This window comes from Anomalospiza imberbis, chromosome 2, assembly GCF_031753505.1.
Source record: "Anomalospiza imberbis isolate Cuckoo-Finch-1a 21T00152 chromosome 2, ASM3175350v1, whole genome shotgun sequence".
Taxonomy (NCBI): domain Eukaryota; kingdom Metazoa; phylum Chordata; class Aves; order Passeriformes; family Viduidae; genus Anomalospiza; species Anomalospiza imberbis.
The window spans coordinates 68,629,817-68,646,254 of NC_089682.1; the positions used below are offsets into that span (position 1 = coordinate 68,629,817).

General features: G+C 39.9%; 1 protein-coding gene across 1 annotated transcript in view; it reads right to left on the bottom strand.

Annotated features, from left to right (window-relative positions):
• Positions 1 to 5,887: 5,887 nt before the first annotated feature.
• The window catches only part of TYR (tyrosinase), a 42,932-nt gene continuing 32,381 nt past the window's right edge, over positions 5,888 to 16,438 (bottom strand). The window contains exons 4-5 of the mRNA XM_068181554.1: positions 10,603 to 10,784; positions 5,888 to 6,361 (exon numbers count right to left, since the gene is read on the bottom strand). Coding sequence (XP_068037655.1) covers positions 6,138 to 6,361; positions 10,603 to 10,784 — 406 coding nt within the window. The 3' untranslated portion in view covers positions 5,888 to 6,137. The remainder of the gene's footprint in view (positions 6,362 to 10,602; positions 10,785 to 16,438) is intronic.

The following is a 16,438-nucleotide window of genomic DNA, read 5'->3' on the forward strand; positions in this document are numbered from 1 at the left end:
AAAATCCACCATCATTTTTTGTAAGTAAGATTACTTCAAATAATCTGTATTTCTCATCCATTTTCTGACTCCTCCCAAATTTAATTCCTGTGAATTTAATGGCTCTATTACTTATCATTTATCTTTCTGGTTTCTAGTTAGGATATGCATAAGCATTAGACTGACCTTAATAACACTGTGCTTTCTAATCTGAAATTGTGCATTGTGAATTGATGACTGATAGTCTGACTAACCAGCAGCTTATCTTTTTCTTCAAAACTGTTTTCTGGTTTACCTGAAACTTAATTTTGTTAGACCACAGTTTCTGATCTCTCTATTAATTTTGTAAACAAGCCTTCTTGTAACTTTTTACAGTAGTATGCCTTCTTGTAGGAGAATGTGACCTTAATTAGGATGACTGCAGAGTTTTTGCAATCTGTCGTCTGTGCCCTGACTGCTAAGACAATTGCCCAGACAATTTCTGAAGTGACAGCCTCCCTGCAGACATCCCTGTTTGGTGCTTTAGAGTGCCATGACTGCTAGGATGAGACAAAAGGCCACCACTTTTAAGACCCAGTGTCTAGACTTTTAGATTTAAGCATACTTGTTTCACTAAAAAGGAAGAGTCTTTTGATTAGAAGTGAGCTGATTTTCTGAAGTAGCTGTGGGGAAGACCGAAAAGCCTGGTTTTCATTTCTGCTCTCAAATGAGAGTTGTTAAGAGTCTGGTTCTCCCTGAATATTAATAGGAGGTTGATAACTTTGAAAGTCAGCTCTCTGGATTAAATAATTGAGACCACAGACCACAGAATTAAAAGACTAAAATTAATTTTAAAGCAGCATCTCAAGTCCATGATGTGAAAGAGGACACAGAGCCTAAATTCTCTAGTGGTCTGTATCTTCAGTGGTCACTGGTATTAACTGGGAAGATGAAACTTAAAACAAATTGCTGCTGTTCTGACTTGAGAAATCTTACATTCACTTGCTTTTGTTATAAATGACTGTAACATCATCCAGATAAAAGGGGAGCTGGAAAAACAAACGTGCACATGTGTTGCACTACTTTTGGTATTTTAGTGAGTGTACAGTTATTTCAGTATTTTTATTTTTGCTATGAGTATATGTATTTTGCTATCAGCTAATGACTGTAGTAGCTCTGTTACTCTGGGATGTGCATGGTGTTTCAGTTTTATAAAAAATCACATTTTCTTATAATTGCACCATTAAGTATTTCTGTGTACAAATACTGTCATTTTGATAGTTTGGTATTTTTCAGGCTGTTTAACAATGTGTTTCTTTCTTACAGGTCGTCTGACAATGTAATCAGTCCATAGTAAATTTAGCAGAGCACCACCTTGCCAGTCTTCCATAAATTTATGAGAAAATGGTCCAGGCCTTCAAGCTTTTAGTATGCTTTCCTGATACGTTCAGCTCTGTGACAAAATAGCCAGCATTTTTTTTTTTTTATGTTATTGCCTTTGCATGAAGGGGTCATATGCAAAGAACTTAAGCTTTTAGCACTTCTTCCAGAAATATATTTTTTCTGTGGTGTGTATAGACTATTTATTTGTGATAGGTTGTACAAAGGAATGAAGGTGAGTGAAGACATAAATGTTGTAGAAAATTTCCTATCACGAGTCATTGGTGGGGAAAAACAGAACCTGATTACAAGGAAAGTTGTATTTGTATGCAAGGCAAATGAGAGCCTTGTTCATGGCTCTGCCCTAAGAGTTAAGAGGCTCTGCAGACTATTTATATTTATGGCATTGCTGTTGAAAGTGCTTGGGAAGATGTACACCAGTTTGAAAATGTAGCACATTGAAATGGTTGTGCTTAAGTTTTCCAAGAAACCAGAAGCAAATTCAAGCAAGAAGCATTTTAATATTGTTTTGATTACTGGAAAATGTGTGAAAATTTGTTGACAATATGTAATTGACCTGACAATTCCTTATTTGCTTATTATTGCCTGAGAATGTTTATTTTCCTAGAAAACAGTGAAGAAAAGCAGGGATATGCTTTTATATACCCAAGTTCCTTTAAAATCCATGTGCACATTACTGTACATACACCACCATGCCTGTAATCACCACTACTATAACAGCCTCAAAACTGTGGGACAGTCCCACCACTGAATCTCCAGGGATCCCTTTTCTGGTCAGATAAGACAGAGCAGTCTGGGATGAAAGGAGAGGGAATCAAGTTTCATGAAGGGACGTGATTGGAAGTGCTAAGCCACTGCAAGGGTCCAGAATTAATGTTTGCTGCCAAATTCTTGTTTCAAAGAGGATTGTTTATCCTGTATGTGGGGAAAGTGCTTGTTTTTCTACATATTTTATTAATCAAATTTCCAGAACTTTTTGGCATCATGTGAATTCTGCATAACTGATGCTCCCGAGAGAAGGAGGTAATGGACAGAACTCTGGGGATATTTGTCCCATTTATGAAATGGGATACCAAAAAACCATAATGGGTGAGGATGAATATGCAGAAATAAGTTGATTTTATAGTTATAAGAGTTATTTCATATCTAATTCAAAGCTTATTACAAAAATTACAGTTAGAGGCCATTTTTAATTACCAGGTCTCCTTGCTGCCAGTTTTCAGCTCACTATGGAGACTGATTCAAAATTTACATCCATACACATGTGGGTACACAGATGGTGAATTACAGATTTAACTCAATGGAGAGGCCAGGTGCTAAAAATACAAATTTGGGTAAAATGTGGAAGGAAGAACAGAATGAAAAAACTGACAGCTGTTTATTGTCTTGCTTTGACTAAATGTGACTCTTAACAGTCTGAAGAAGTAAGAGACCAGGCTAGGAAATGAAAAACTTGACAGAGGTAACAGTCTCTTGCAAAGGCCAGAGACATTCAAAGCTGACTGCTTTATAATGAAGCTATCAGGTATGTTCTAGGTTGCTTAAATTTTTTTATGTGAAACCACATGGTGATGATGCTGCAAATACTTCCCTGGACAATTAAACTGGTGGGCTCCTCATTTAACAAGTACTTTTGTACAAGCGTGACCTCAAAGCCCACTGGGTGAAGGTTTATGTGGTTGCCTGGTGTACATACACAGGATCTAGATTTCAAGCACCAAGTACTGTAATGCCCTGTTTTTAGCATTGATCCTATCAGGATAAACTCCCCAAGCCTGATCCAGCTGCCTAATGGCAATGGGAAGTTTCTTTTAAGATACCTTGGCCAGACAGAGGAAAAGGTAAAGACAGGGTTTTGTTTAAACTCTGATCATTCTGATTCGGTGAGATCAAATTGCAAGCACAGCCTCGTGGCATTACCTCATTCCTGATTTTAAAAAATAGTGCCACTCCAGCTTCCATCTCAGGGAAGCATTTAAGACAAAAAGAGGTCCTCTTCAACATTTAATTCAACATATGTCTGAGCACAGAAGTAAACACAACCCTAAGCATGACCCTGAGAAGAAAAGGAATGTGCCATTGCATGTGTAGCTTGCAGACAAGAAAGCACAATGTCTCCTGGCAGTGCACAATGTCTCCTGGCCAAGAAAACATTTAGTGCCATGGTGATAAATGAGGCCTCTCCTTCTTTCTGACCCATCCAAAACATAGGTGGCTGATCCAAGCTAAGATGCAGGGTCCCCAAAAAGCCAAAGGGAAGGCCTGTCTACAGGACAATTTCTCCTGTCCCAGGACAGTTGCTTTAAGGTTGGTGCTGTCAGTCCACATGTGGCACAGTGATGTTTGCTTCCCATACTGAAGGAACCTGAACAACTTTGCCCAGACAAGAGAAACAGCTGGGTTCCATGTGCTCAGAGTCAGGTACACCTCTGAAGGGGTTTGACTCCCAACTGGCATTAGGCCACTGGTCTGAGCAGAAATATCACAACAATGGAGAGAACCAGCAGGTGTTGCTTGTGTAAAATCTGTCCTAGTTACTAAGATTAATATATACTGTGCTATCTATTCCTGGCCACAGACCATGTTGACGGTTGGAAACAGGCTTGTGTTCTTTGTTCCCTCTCAAAGCAGATGTGGTCTCCAGGTCATGTGGTGAGTGGGAAAATTGCTCAGGGGTATGCCTACAAATATGAAAGGGATAAAAAATCTCTTTCAGCAGTTAGAGCTAGTTTGAATTCTCTATGATGAAACTTCCAGGGGAAGAAAACAGGCTGTTAGATCCTTCACTGAAGGAAAGGAAAAAGCCTGCCTGGGAATTGGTAAATGATCTGGGCAGAGCATAAACAGACATTCACTAATAGGTCATGAGTTTGGTCACAAGTATGAATTATGCATTTCATGGTTTTGAGGAAGAAGGGAGGGTCAAGAGCTGCCAAAAAGTAGAATTTAGAAAACCTGACGAGCCAAAGCGTCACATTTATCCTTTCACACACGGTGATTTGCCATGGCCAAAGGAGGGAGGCCCAGGGAACACTCATGATCTGTGGAGAAGGCATGAACAGCTGAAGAGTTGAATCAGAAATGACTTGTTGGTCTTTTGCAAGCGGGTGACATCTGGTAAAAATTAACTTGATCAGTGGGAAAATGAAATGCTATCACCATGGAATACTGAAAAGACTGAAATAAACTTGCTTAATACAGTTAGGATTTTTAGATCAGAACAACTTTTCAAAGAATGACATCGCTTTACTGACACTGAAATATTTTGCATAGTGACACTTTTTTTCAGCAAGCATCTAAAGAAATACAGGAGTGGCATTTCTGTCAGGCAAGCACCCAACCAGAGGTCACAGCTCTGCCAGTCAGTCCCAGACATCCACAGCCATTCAGATTGTCTCAAAGCTGGACATTTGGGACTTTTAAGGTACACAATTCCAACATATTCCAGTCGTATTCTAACTCCAGGACTGGGAACCCCAGAAGCATACAAGTTTCAGACTCCAACAGGAGACTCTTCCTGGGAAGCCCCTGGGAACTTACAGCATTTTCATTCTCTCTCCCTCTAAAGACCCGAATGGGTCTTTACAGCTTAGATATAACATTCCTCCATTCCCCATCCCCCTGTGCTGATGGCCTGGAGAATTTAGAGAAATCTGGATTTGAGCCTAGGAATAAGGGAGGGTTTGGGGAAGGTGGATTTTTTTTATTATTATTATTATTATTATCATTATTATTATTTCTCATTATCCTATTCTGACTTGTGGTTGACAGGAAATTAAAATTAAACTAATTTTCCCAAATCAAGTTTGTTTTGCTCATAACAGTATTTGGTGAATAATCTCTCCCTGTCCTTATCTTGTCACGTGAACTTTTCCGTATATTATCTGTGCCATGCAGAATGAGTAGGGCAGTGATAGAGTAGCTTTGGTGGGCACCTGCTGTCCAGCCAGGGTCAACCCACCACACTTGTTTTGTTACATGTGGGTCACTTTGTGGAATCTGTGCATACTGAGCAACCAATAGTCAGCCATAATGTGAGCAATCATTAAGTCAAGTGGAACAGAGGTGGGCACGGTGAGACCAGGTTTCCTCTCCTGAAAATCACCCAGCTCCCCAGGTAAAGGCAAGGCAGTATAGAAGACAACAACTAATGAGCATTTAAAGCAAGTGAGAAGTGGTTTCTGAGCTTCCTTTCTTCTGCTGATGGCATTCAATAAAGGACAAACATTATGAGACATTATAGGAGCTGGAGGGAAAACTCTTCTGTACCAGAAGAAAATTTGTCTATGGGACAGTCAGTCTGCTCAGTCACTGTATATTTTGCTAGCTGAACTAAAGGGCTCTTTTTGCTCTTACATTCAAACACAGAGTGGATGTATCACCAATTAGGAAGTCAGGCATCTGTCACTATATCCGTGTGCCAAACACACGGATTGGACAGCAGAATTGGACCCAATTTACAGTTGTTAAAAAGCAAATAAAATAGAATTATACATGAAATTCACCACACAAGCCAGTCTGATTTCGTAGGAACATTATTTAATGAAGCATAGGAAATACACAATGTTCTTTAGGTGTCACCATAGCTAATGATGAATCTGGGAGATTTTTTTAGGAGTGGATCTGATAAGATTTTAGAAAATTGGAGATTTTTAAAAGAGACTTGAGACTGCCAATCCTGTTTCTGCAGCACACCTCAACAAGGTATTTGTAAACATCAATCAAACATTGCATGCTTGATTAGCATCTTAGTAACGTGACTGAGTTACTGGAGGCCTCTAGAAATTGGACTGATAACTTATATTGTTGTAATCTTCACTTTCTATGAGCAAGGGTTGTATCTCTGAAGAAGTTCCTCCTTTTTTCTTCTGGCAGACCCTGATGAGCCCTGTGAGCACAGCAGTAACGATGCCTCCAAACACAGCTGCTCCGACCAACCAAGCCCAGATCTGACGGGCTTGCTGAAGATAGGGTGTCAAAAAGTCTTGGAAAGACTGAAGGGCTTGAAAAATCAAAGAGAAAAAGAAAGATCATTTTACTTGATGCAATGTGTTGCCAGTTCATGGGAGTTCTATAACAGATAATACTGAAAGGCTGAGTATAAAGAGGCAAGAGTAGTGGAAATTGTCTGAGAGCCACAAATAGTTTTAAACACATCTCTTCAGCCCTGGTAGTCTGTTTCTCAATCTTCCTGTCCAACGCTGGCACAGAGTTCTCTGTCCCCAGTGCTCCTCACAGTTTTGTCAGAACTTCAGACTGTAACCCAAGAAGTTTGATACTGTATGAGCAAAGGCCCTGCTAGCTCAGCATCCTTTGGCAACAATAACTGAGGCAGAACATTAGGTAGAGCTTAAGAAAAGGTCATCTATTACAATGCCTTCACAAAATACTTACCCAGCCTACAAAAGTTTGCAGGTCAGGGATTTCCTGAACCAGATGTTGTATTGTGTGTAATAGTCATTGGAGGATTTTTTTTTTCTCCTTCCATCATCTTTTCAAGCTGCTCTTTGAACTTTTACCACAACTTTTAGCAGCAAAAATATCTCTATCTTTACTACATATTGAGTGGGGAAAAAGTTTCCGTCCACTAATTGTGAACCTGCATTCCACTTGCTTTGACAATTTCCCTGTGGGGAGAGGCAGTAGACAACTATTCTGTGGTCATTCTGCACAACAAATCCTCTTTCTCTGGTGAATCCAGGGCAGCTTCTCACTGTCAGATGATCAGCTGCCTTCTTGCTTTGTGATATGAATGTGTGTGTGTGTGTGTGTGTGTGTGTGTGTGTGTGTGTGTGTGTGTGTGTCTGTTTTTCTTGCTATGGCTTAATGAGTTGTGAAAACCCTGCCATACAGGGCTCTCACTTCACAGCAGAGGCTGGAAAGAAACCTGTTCAAAATGCATCCAACAACGTGCTGGCTTGAATTTGAAAAATATGAATACTTGTCTGCTTGGGCCAAGGAGGATTTGGAATCCACATCTCCCAATTATTAGCTCTAAGACCATTATTAGCAGTAATTAATAGCTAGTAGGGAAAAGAAAAAGCACCTCTATGGGCATCTTCTCTAGAAACTCATATCGTGGTTTATTTCTGAATGCTCTTTATGCATCTGGACTGATTTAGATGTACTCAACCATATTTAGAATGTTGTACCCCCACAAATCCTGCAAATGTCTTCTTGTTATCTTGCATTTTCACTGGTGCCCAGAAAAACAATCCATATATCCTCTTGGGTCATGGTACTTCCAAGAATATGCTGTTACATGCATTGTGCTCTGAAAAGACGCTGCCTCCCAGGGCCTGGGTAAGGGATGTAGCCAGGAAGCTGCCTGATTTGGTGTGGCCCCCTGACTACCCTCTATTAGTATTCCAGGTGGATAGGGGTGAGACTGAAGGAGAAGTAATCTTAAGGGGCTTCAGGGGCAATTAAAGAAGTTCAGCTAGTATTCTTGATTCCTTCAGTACTAGGAGAAAATACTGAAAGGAATAGGAAAACTCAACAGATCAATACATAGCCAAGAGGTGGGTGCCATAGGTGGAATTTTGGGGTTTCTGTCCACAGGGTGGCTTACACAGCACCAGGCCTGCTCATGTTGGATGGGGTACACCTGAGTCAGAGGGAGAAAAGAATCATGGCCCAGGAATTAGCAGGGTTGATAGAGAAGTCTTTAAACCTAGGCGTGATGGGGGAGTGGGATAATTGGTTTCTGCCATTTCTTGTGTGTTTGTTGTTCACTGGTTGTGTACCTCTGGGTGTTCACAAGAAATACCTGGGACTTCCACAATCAAAACTAGAAAGATGAGCTAGGGGAGATTCAAATTATGGAGTCCCTCAGTCAGCTTTAAGGCATGATTACTTGTCTTTGTAGTGGTGAAAAGTTCCCAGCTCCTACAGATTTCATCAGTCTCCTCATTATTACAGCTTGGAAAATCTTTTTTAATGGAAAGATTGTCAAGCACTGGAACAGGCTGCTGATGGAAGTAGTAGAGTCACCATCCCTGGAAGTGCTCAAAAATCATTTGGATGTGGTGCTAAGGTATGGTTTAGTGGGCTTGATAGTGTTGGTGTTACGGTTTGACTTCATGATTGTAGAAGTCTCTTCCAATCTAAATGATTCTGTAATTCTATAAAACTCTTCCCACTGGGAGAGGGAGATTTTCTGGGCAAAAGTCAAGACTGCATCTGTAAATTTATCTGTTTTCATTTCTGAAAAAAGGAAAAAATACAAAAAAATCTTAGTCCAGGTGGTGAAATAGAGCTCTAGAAACAGCTCTTAGCAAAGTAACTTCTTTTGACAGCTATTGTTAGGTGGTGCCATTAGTCTTCCAAATCTCTGTTACTGATACTAACTCATGTTTGTTTTCAGGCAGCCGTGCAGGTTTTGGTCATTTTACAGCTCATGGTTCTCATGTCAGGGAAGGCTGGGTGTCTGCTCCAGCTTCTGCTCAGAGCATGTCCCCAGTAGCTACACTGTGACACATGCCTTGGAGTCCTGAGGGATGGATTTCCATACACACTCTTTGACACCACTTCTGCTTCAGCACTGTCATATATATGAAAATAAATGAAGCTGCAATTAAAACTCTGTACTCTTATACACTGATTTGCTTTGCAGTGGAAAGCAGAGCTACAGGCATCAGTTTTTCCTCAGGGACACAACAACAATATAATTTAGCATTAAAAGGCCATTTTGTCATTGGATTCTTTCCAAGTTTTATTTCTTGTAACTAGCGTCACCATGCTCTGTGTAATCCTACTTCATCTCTTCTAAATTGTTGGTACTGTAACTCAGAACTGCAGCTCTTCACAGAGTCACAGAATCATCAACACTGGGAGAGACCTCCAAGGCCATCTAGTCCACCTGTTAACACAGAACCACCAAAATTGCCCCCAAACCACTTTGTTTAAGAGCAAACAAGACAGATTTTGAGAATAGGATTGGGTCAGATCTTGCGTGCTCATTCCTCATTCTGTCTTGTTCTCTTCTTTTGCCTTACCTCTTCTTCCTTATCTGAAAGATCTGCAGAAATACTGCCTTTTCTTGACGACCCAGATATTTTTTACTGACTTTTTTTTTCCTTTCATAAATGTTTCCTACTTGTCCAGTACTTCCTGTTTGCCAGTCACAGACTTTCTTTTCCTAAAGCGAAGTCTGTGTTTATACACTGGAGTGAGAAAATCTGTGTCTGTAATTTGAAAGTCCAACCATTTTGCATTTGTAACCAGTTTTTCCCTTCAGATAAGTAATAGCTTAAGCTTGCTTCTTCTCAACAAGTTTAACAAGGGGTTGAGCGACATCTGAGGATTATGTGGGCTTTCTGAACAAGGTTGAATTTCATTCACTGTGTTGATCTTCCAGAATAATTAAGGAACTACTTTCCTTACCTCTGTTAAAAACATGGGCAAAATTTAATAGGATTTCCTTTTTCTGAGGACTATATGCTCCCATGGGAAAAGGCAAGAGTCTCAGAGGCAAGAGAAATTAATTATTAGATAGTAAGTCTTTTACCATTTCCTTTCTCTTGCAGTACAATTTCAGGATCCAGAATTCCTGAAAGTCATTATATTTGCCACTTTGTCTGAGTTGTACAATTCTAGCAATAAGAGGAGTTTAGGAAACTAATGTCTGATTAAAAAATATGTTAATGTGTTTCTGGTCTTGATCAGGCTGTTTCAAGAGCTTATATTCCAGTGCCTGGACTAAGTATTTTCTACATCTCATTCCCCAGTCTGTCCATACATCCAGGATTGCCCCATCTCAGGTGCAGAATCTTACACTTCCCCTTTTTTGAACCTTATATGATTAGCAATTGCTCAGTCCTCTAATTTGCTGAGGTCTCTCTGCAGCGTCTCCTTGCCTTCAAGGGAGACAACAGCTCCTCCCAGTTTTGTATAGTCTCCAGACTTGCTTAGTATCCCTTCCAGTCCTGTTTCCAAGTCATTTATGAAGATGTTGAAGAGCACAAGACTGAGGATGGAGGCCTGCAGAACCCACTATTGACAGATCCTCAGTCTGATGTCACCCCATTCCCTGTAACCCTTTGTACCTGACCCATGATCCAGTTGCTCACCCATCACATATATGAAACAAGAAAAGTGAGAACAAGCAGGTGCAATTAGGGATTATATTCAGGAAAAAATCTGGAATTAGAAGGATTTTTTATCTTCTCATATTACAGACATATTCCAGGTTATAGGCAACAAATTTTACATTTCCACTTTTACCCAAAGTTATGACATTACCTGGTTCTTGCAGATATTCATAGTCATACCCCAGCTCTCTTGAGGATTTAAAAAATTCACCATTTCTATAAAGAGGGATGAAGGGGACCATGTAATTTTCTCGATTGTGCCCAATTGGTGCATTAGCTGCTGGGTATACTTCTAGCATGGGCCTGTGTCTTCTTAACCATCGTTCAAAAATGCTGTGGAAGAGAAAGCATGTTAATTAATGATGGGGATTAGCAGAATTTTTCTTCTTGAAGATTAAAATGTAGTGATGGGTTTTTTTAAATGCTGGAGACAGTTGCATGCAACGTCATGTGTTTGTGTGTGTAATGCTTTCCAAATTTCCAAATTTGGTGTTATCCACTTCAGTGCTGAGTTCTTCTGCAAGCCTACAAAAAGAAAATGCCTGTGCTGCTGCAAAGAGTCTGAATGTGCTTTTAAATTCCATAAATGTAAATCACTCTCTTTCTGTGCTCAGCAATTCATGGGGTTGTGAGGAATAGAGAGAAATTGATTAAAGACCTCAGTCCTTCCTCCTCACTCTCAGAAACATTTGTAGCTAGTTGTGAATGGTCTTGTTTTGAGCTGCTCTGTCCTGTTCCTCTTCCTCTAATTTCTTAGCAATGAAGTATGAGTTACATCATGATCCTTTAGACATCACCAAAGGAGTGGAAACATCTGAGGAAGAAGTGATAAGCTGACAAAGCAGGTCAGCTGTCAGTAAAGTGTCTTTCTCCCAGCTGCTGTGCAGCTTTATTTTACGTCTTCTTAAATATGTTATCCCAGAGGCACTGCCAGTGTCAAGCTTTGGCCAGTGTCAGGTCTGTCTTGCAGCCAGCTGAAACAGTTTCTGGCGCCTTCTGACAGAAGCCAACCCTGTAGGCCCCTAATTGCCAAAGCCTTGCCATGTAAACCCAATAGAAGCTGTTCCCCATACCTCCAGCCTCAGCTGCTACATTCCATATGGCTCTTCCAAAATTTCTTCCATTAGCTCTCTGTCACCACAGGGCTGTGTGTCTGCTGTTTGACTTGGATGCAGAAAGCTTAAAGGCTGCAGCAGGGGAAGTATATAGTGGCATTTTCAACTTAACTGCTGAATGTGTTTGGAAAGCAAAATTAAGAACCTTCCAAAACATTCTCAGTTCTCCTCCCTTTGAGCTTTTTCTGGTCAACTCTTCACTTTCAATCCTCAAATCCTTTCTCTGATCCCTTTTTGTTTATTCACCTGAATGTGCCAGGTTGGAATAGGGAAGGTGGAAAAGTGCTGCAGGGCAAGCAGATGCAGGTATCTTCTGCATGAAGAGGACTCCATACTAAATCCAAAGATACTGGTGGGAGGTTATTATCAACATCAGGCTCAGGAAGGGATAACTGGATTAATTTATCAGTTATAAGGGATAAAAATGGTCTAAAGAGACTTGCAAGTTGTGCTTTAATGGAGATCTTAGTTCAACATTTGCTCCTCCCCAACACTAGCCACTGACCAGAGGACATGGACTTCCCTCCCCTGTTCCCTCCCAGGAGCTGTTCAGGGATTCAGGTTATCTCAGAAATACAGTCTCTAAATGCAAGTGCTCAGGGGTATGAGGATCTCTGCAGGTTATCAAGGAATTCTGCCAGCAGATTTCTACCTCTTATCTTTGGGCAGAAATATTGATAAACACTCTGCATAGCCCACCAAATTAAAGCCCTCTCATACTCATCAAAATAGAGGTAGGGCCAAAATCTTAGTTCTCTTTTTAGGATCAAAAACTCTAATAAATGAAAACATGACTGTGATCATACGCCTTGTCTACCCTTTACAATGCAGGTATTAATTTTGATTAAAATCTTCGTGTCTCTCTTCTTCAGTTAATTTCATCAATCCTGTCTGGAAAAACTCTTATCTGAATAATAATGTTTAGTTGAAGCTTTCAGATGGATAAGTTTAAACAATATGAAGACTTCAGCTGGCATTATCTCAAGAAAGTTTGAACAGAATCTCTGTAATCTTTGGAGAACAGCATGAAGAAATTCAGTAATCACTAAAAATGACAGAATATAAAGGAGTAATTTAGCTTGAGGAGGGGTGAGATGTGGGGAAATGTTGTACTCCAATCTTTTCCCTGCCTGTCTTTTACTCATGCCTTGGATAAAGTACCCTATCAGAGCCTTATTTTCCTAGCAGCTGTAGATGGGAGCTGAGATAGCTCTTCTTGACAGCACAAGGTTATTAGAGGGGCAGAGATACTCTCGTTGTGGGAACATGGTAATATTTTAAGAAGGCAGAGGTAGGACTTGGATCAGGTTTTTAATGTCTGGTGATGATCTGTACCCTAACTCTGGAATGCTCAATCTGAGGTACTTCCTGGGGCCTGATTTTTAGAAAATGCTGAGCAGTCACAATCTGAAAATTTGGAGGGCTGGTGAGCACAAGGTTCAGAGATAAAACTCATAATTTGCCTGTAATAGCTTTGCAAGAAATGCCCTGAAATGCAGCATCCTTGCTGCATGAGTTAAATGTTGCTGTTGCATAAGAGGTTTTAATAAGAATCCTTAGGCCAGTAATCTTTCAAGGAATGCAAATGCAAAACATTTCCATGGAAATGAACATATGTACTTTTGGATTCCTTCTTTTGGATTCCTTCATTTGCATCGTGGTTCCCACATGAGGTATCAAGCTTTGCTTAGCAGTAGCAGGAGCATTGAATTGCCTGCCCTTGCAGCTGATCTTTAGGTTCAGATGTGATCATATGCCTCTAAATCCTGATGTGATGAGTTTTGCTGATGCACACGATGTGTTGCACAATTCACTGAGTTGTTTGGGAGCAGTTCTCTCCATCAGCTGGCACAAGATCTTATAATCTTGACTGTAATCTCTTTCATTGAACATATCTGTATACCAACATAGAAATCTCAGAAACATTCTTTAAAGCTTTAAGAGTCACATTTTCTTTTACTTCACTCAGAACAGCTAGGCATGTGTATTTATCTTTTAGTAGTCTTTGGTTTTTTGCTTTTGGGTTTTATTTGACACTTTGAAAGATTTGGATCATATTCTGCTTGCTATTAAAATGATTGGATGAAGTTGCATTTATTATTTCAATTTAAAGGCTTGTTCTCAGCTTGTTCAGTAAGATGGACTCAAAACACTATTTTCTCCTGGCCAGGTAATGCATGGTGATTTGTATTTTCAAGAGAGTGTTCATGGAATTTTTAAATTTTGTGTGAGAAAATTGACGGATGTAGTATATCAGTAAAATTTTTTACATGTACTTCATCTGTTTGTATTCCTCCTTTTAAGGGAGCACTTCTGGGGGCACTGCCATTTCCCTTCCTGACTCATATTTTGTAAGTCATGGAAGAAGAACCTTACTTTTGATTTTCAAGAACAGTTTCCCAACTTAATGGAAAAAGAAAACTCCCAATGGCATCCAGCTAGGGAGAAAAACCCATGGACAGGGCACAACTTCATCTGATTTCTATTGGTAAACTACAAATGGTTCTCCTTGGGCACCATAAGCCATTTCATATCAGAGAGTTACATTTTATGACTCCCCAGCCAAGTCCATTAAATCCCTTAATACATTTTTAAGGAAAACTGAAATACTGAAGTAGCCTATGGCTTTTGCTGTTAGCCAGGTAGTGACACTGGCACAGTGCTCCTGTCCTTGGGGACTTAATTGAAAAGATTTGGGCCAAAAAAAAAAGTGTATTTGGAGAAAGTAATCACGCTCTCTTTTGTTTTAGAGTAACCACTGAGTCAAACATTGTAGAACACCTTTTTCTTCAAATAAGGTGCTTTCTCCAGCCCTGACTATATTTAAGGCAGTTAGCATCAAGTGTTCTCTCTGTCATGCAGGGCTGTCCTTTCCTGAAGGCAGAGAGAACACATCTGAATAGCCATGATGGATCACTGCAATTCTTCCATGTGCCTTGATCTACAGAGACAGTTGTTTAATCCAATAACAGGCATGTGGTTTCCATGACACAAAGAAATCAGTGTTCCCATCATTAGATGTTGATCTGCTTACAGTTGATAGAAGTTTTTCTTTTCTTCCCCTACGCAGTCATGTAAGTTATTTCCCTTTAGTATCTTGAAAATGTGTGGTTGTTTCCTGTTCTTTTCTCGGGAGCTGCAGCCTTGGAAGAGCTTAGGTCTGCAGAATTAATGCTACACGCAGAGAGACAAAATGCTGAGGTAATTAGCTGGTCCCTTCACAGAGTGACAAAGCTCCTGGTAGAAAAGCCAGGTTTGTGGCAAAGCAGCAGACATTAACTCCCTCAAATTGTTCATTATCTTGGCAAACCACTGCTCTTGTGTTCTCTTCATATGAACCTCTGCATCCTTTCCTGAACCTCAGAGCCTAACAAAGCAGGAGCATGAGGTAAGGGCATCTTCAGGGCCATTTTATTCCATACTGCCTCCCTTTTTTGACATAATTTAACTAAAGGTAACAAAAAAGACATCTAAAGTTCAGATAAGGCTCTGCTATATCCAATCTCCAAATTATTTCTGTCAAAAAAAAAAAAAAAAAAAAAAAAAAAAAAGCCAAAAAACCGTGTACTGGACATAAGTTTAGTGAGAAGGAGAGAAATCTCTCTGGCTCCTGCAGAAGTCTAGTTGGTTACTTTTTCTTTCTCAGCATCTAGACAAAGAGAGCAAGTAGATCAGTAGCTATTTGTATAGCTGGAAAGGATATTTTCCAGAGGCTTTTTTAGCATTGCAATTCCAGCTAGACTGGTATCACTCGGGAGATGTTGGCAGGGCTATGGGAGCAGATGGGATGTGAGCGTGGTGGGAAGACAAGGCGGGATTAATGGAAGAAGAGAAGAACTAACCAAAAGTTGTCAGGAATTTTAGTCAGAGAATGGAAATGGAAAAAAACCTGGCCTGAGATTAACAGCAATAAACCATAAATCCTTGAGGATGATAGGTCTACCTAGAAGGGTCACAGGCAATCAAAGCTTAAGAAATAGAAATTTAAAACATGGAAAATAAGTAAATTAAATAGAGGTTAGTCTCCTGATAGCCCTAATACCCTTTGTATTTCCTCCCCAGCAAGCAAAGTTGACCTGGAAAGGGTAGTTTTTATTTAAAGGCATTGGGCAGATTAAAAAAAAATCTGTCTAGATTAGAGAAAATACTGTTTGCATTTAGAAGACTTCTTCCTTCTCTTGAAGAAATCAAAGTGCCCAAACTGAATGTCCTAAATAAGAGGTCCAAGAACTGAAAGAGATTGAAGAATAATTTGAATTTTGGAAGATGCCCTGTCTCACATTTAGTGCTCAGAGAGGCTCAGTCTCTCTGAAATGCATTTCCAAAGTAGAAATTATTTTGTAGTGGGTGTAACATCAAAGTAATTACTAGATTATGATAATCAACACCCTATGCAAAGATTATTTTTGTGGTAGGAAACAGAATTTTAATATTGTAGAATGGGCTGCATTTAGACAACTGTAGATTAAAATAAGGCTCAGGTTTGTATTTAAACCTTGGAAAAATTGATCATGGGCCATGATAAATTCACTGTCACTTAAGCTCTGATTCAGTCAGAAGCCTTGTTTGATGCAGCAATAGCTAAGGAAGGTAATCAGGTCAGAGGATTCCCAAAAAATCATAAAGGCAAAGAATATTTTTCCTGCATATTGAAAAATTCTTAGAGTCTCTTGCAGGACTCATTTTATTCTCCACAAAACAGGCAGAGAGTAAAAATAACTCACCTAAATTCATACCAGACACACTGTAGGGGAATGGACCTCAGCTGTGGGGCCAGTTTGTACCAAACTGTGGCGCCCCAAGAGTTGGGTTATACCACTGCAAAGCATGTAGTCTTGATTTTATTTGAATTTTTTCTGTATATCTGTATAT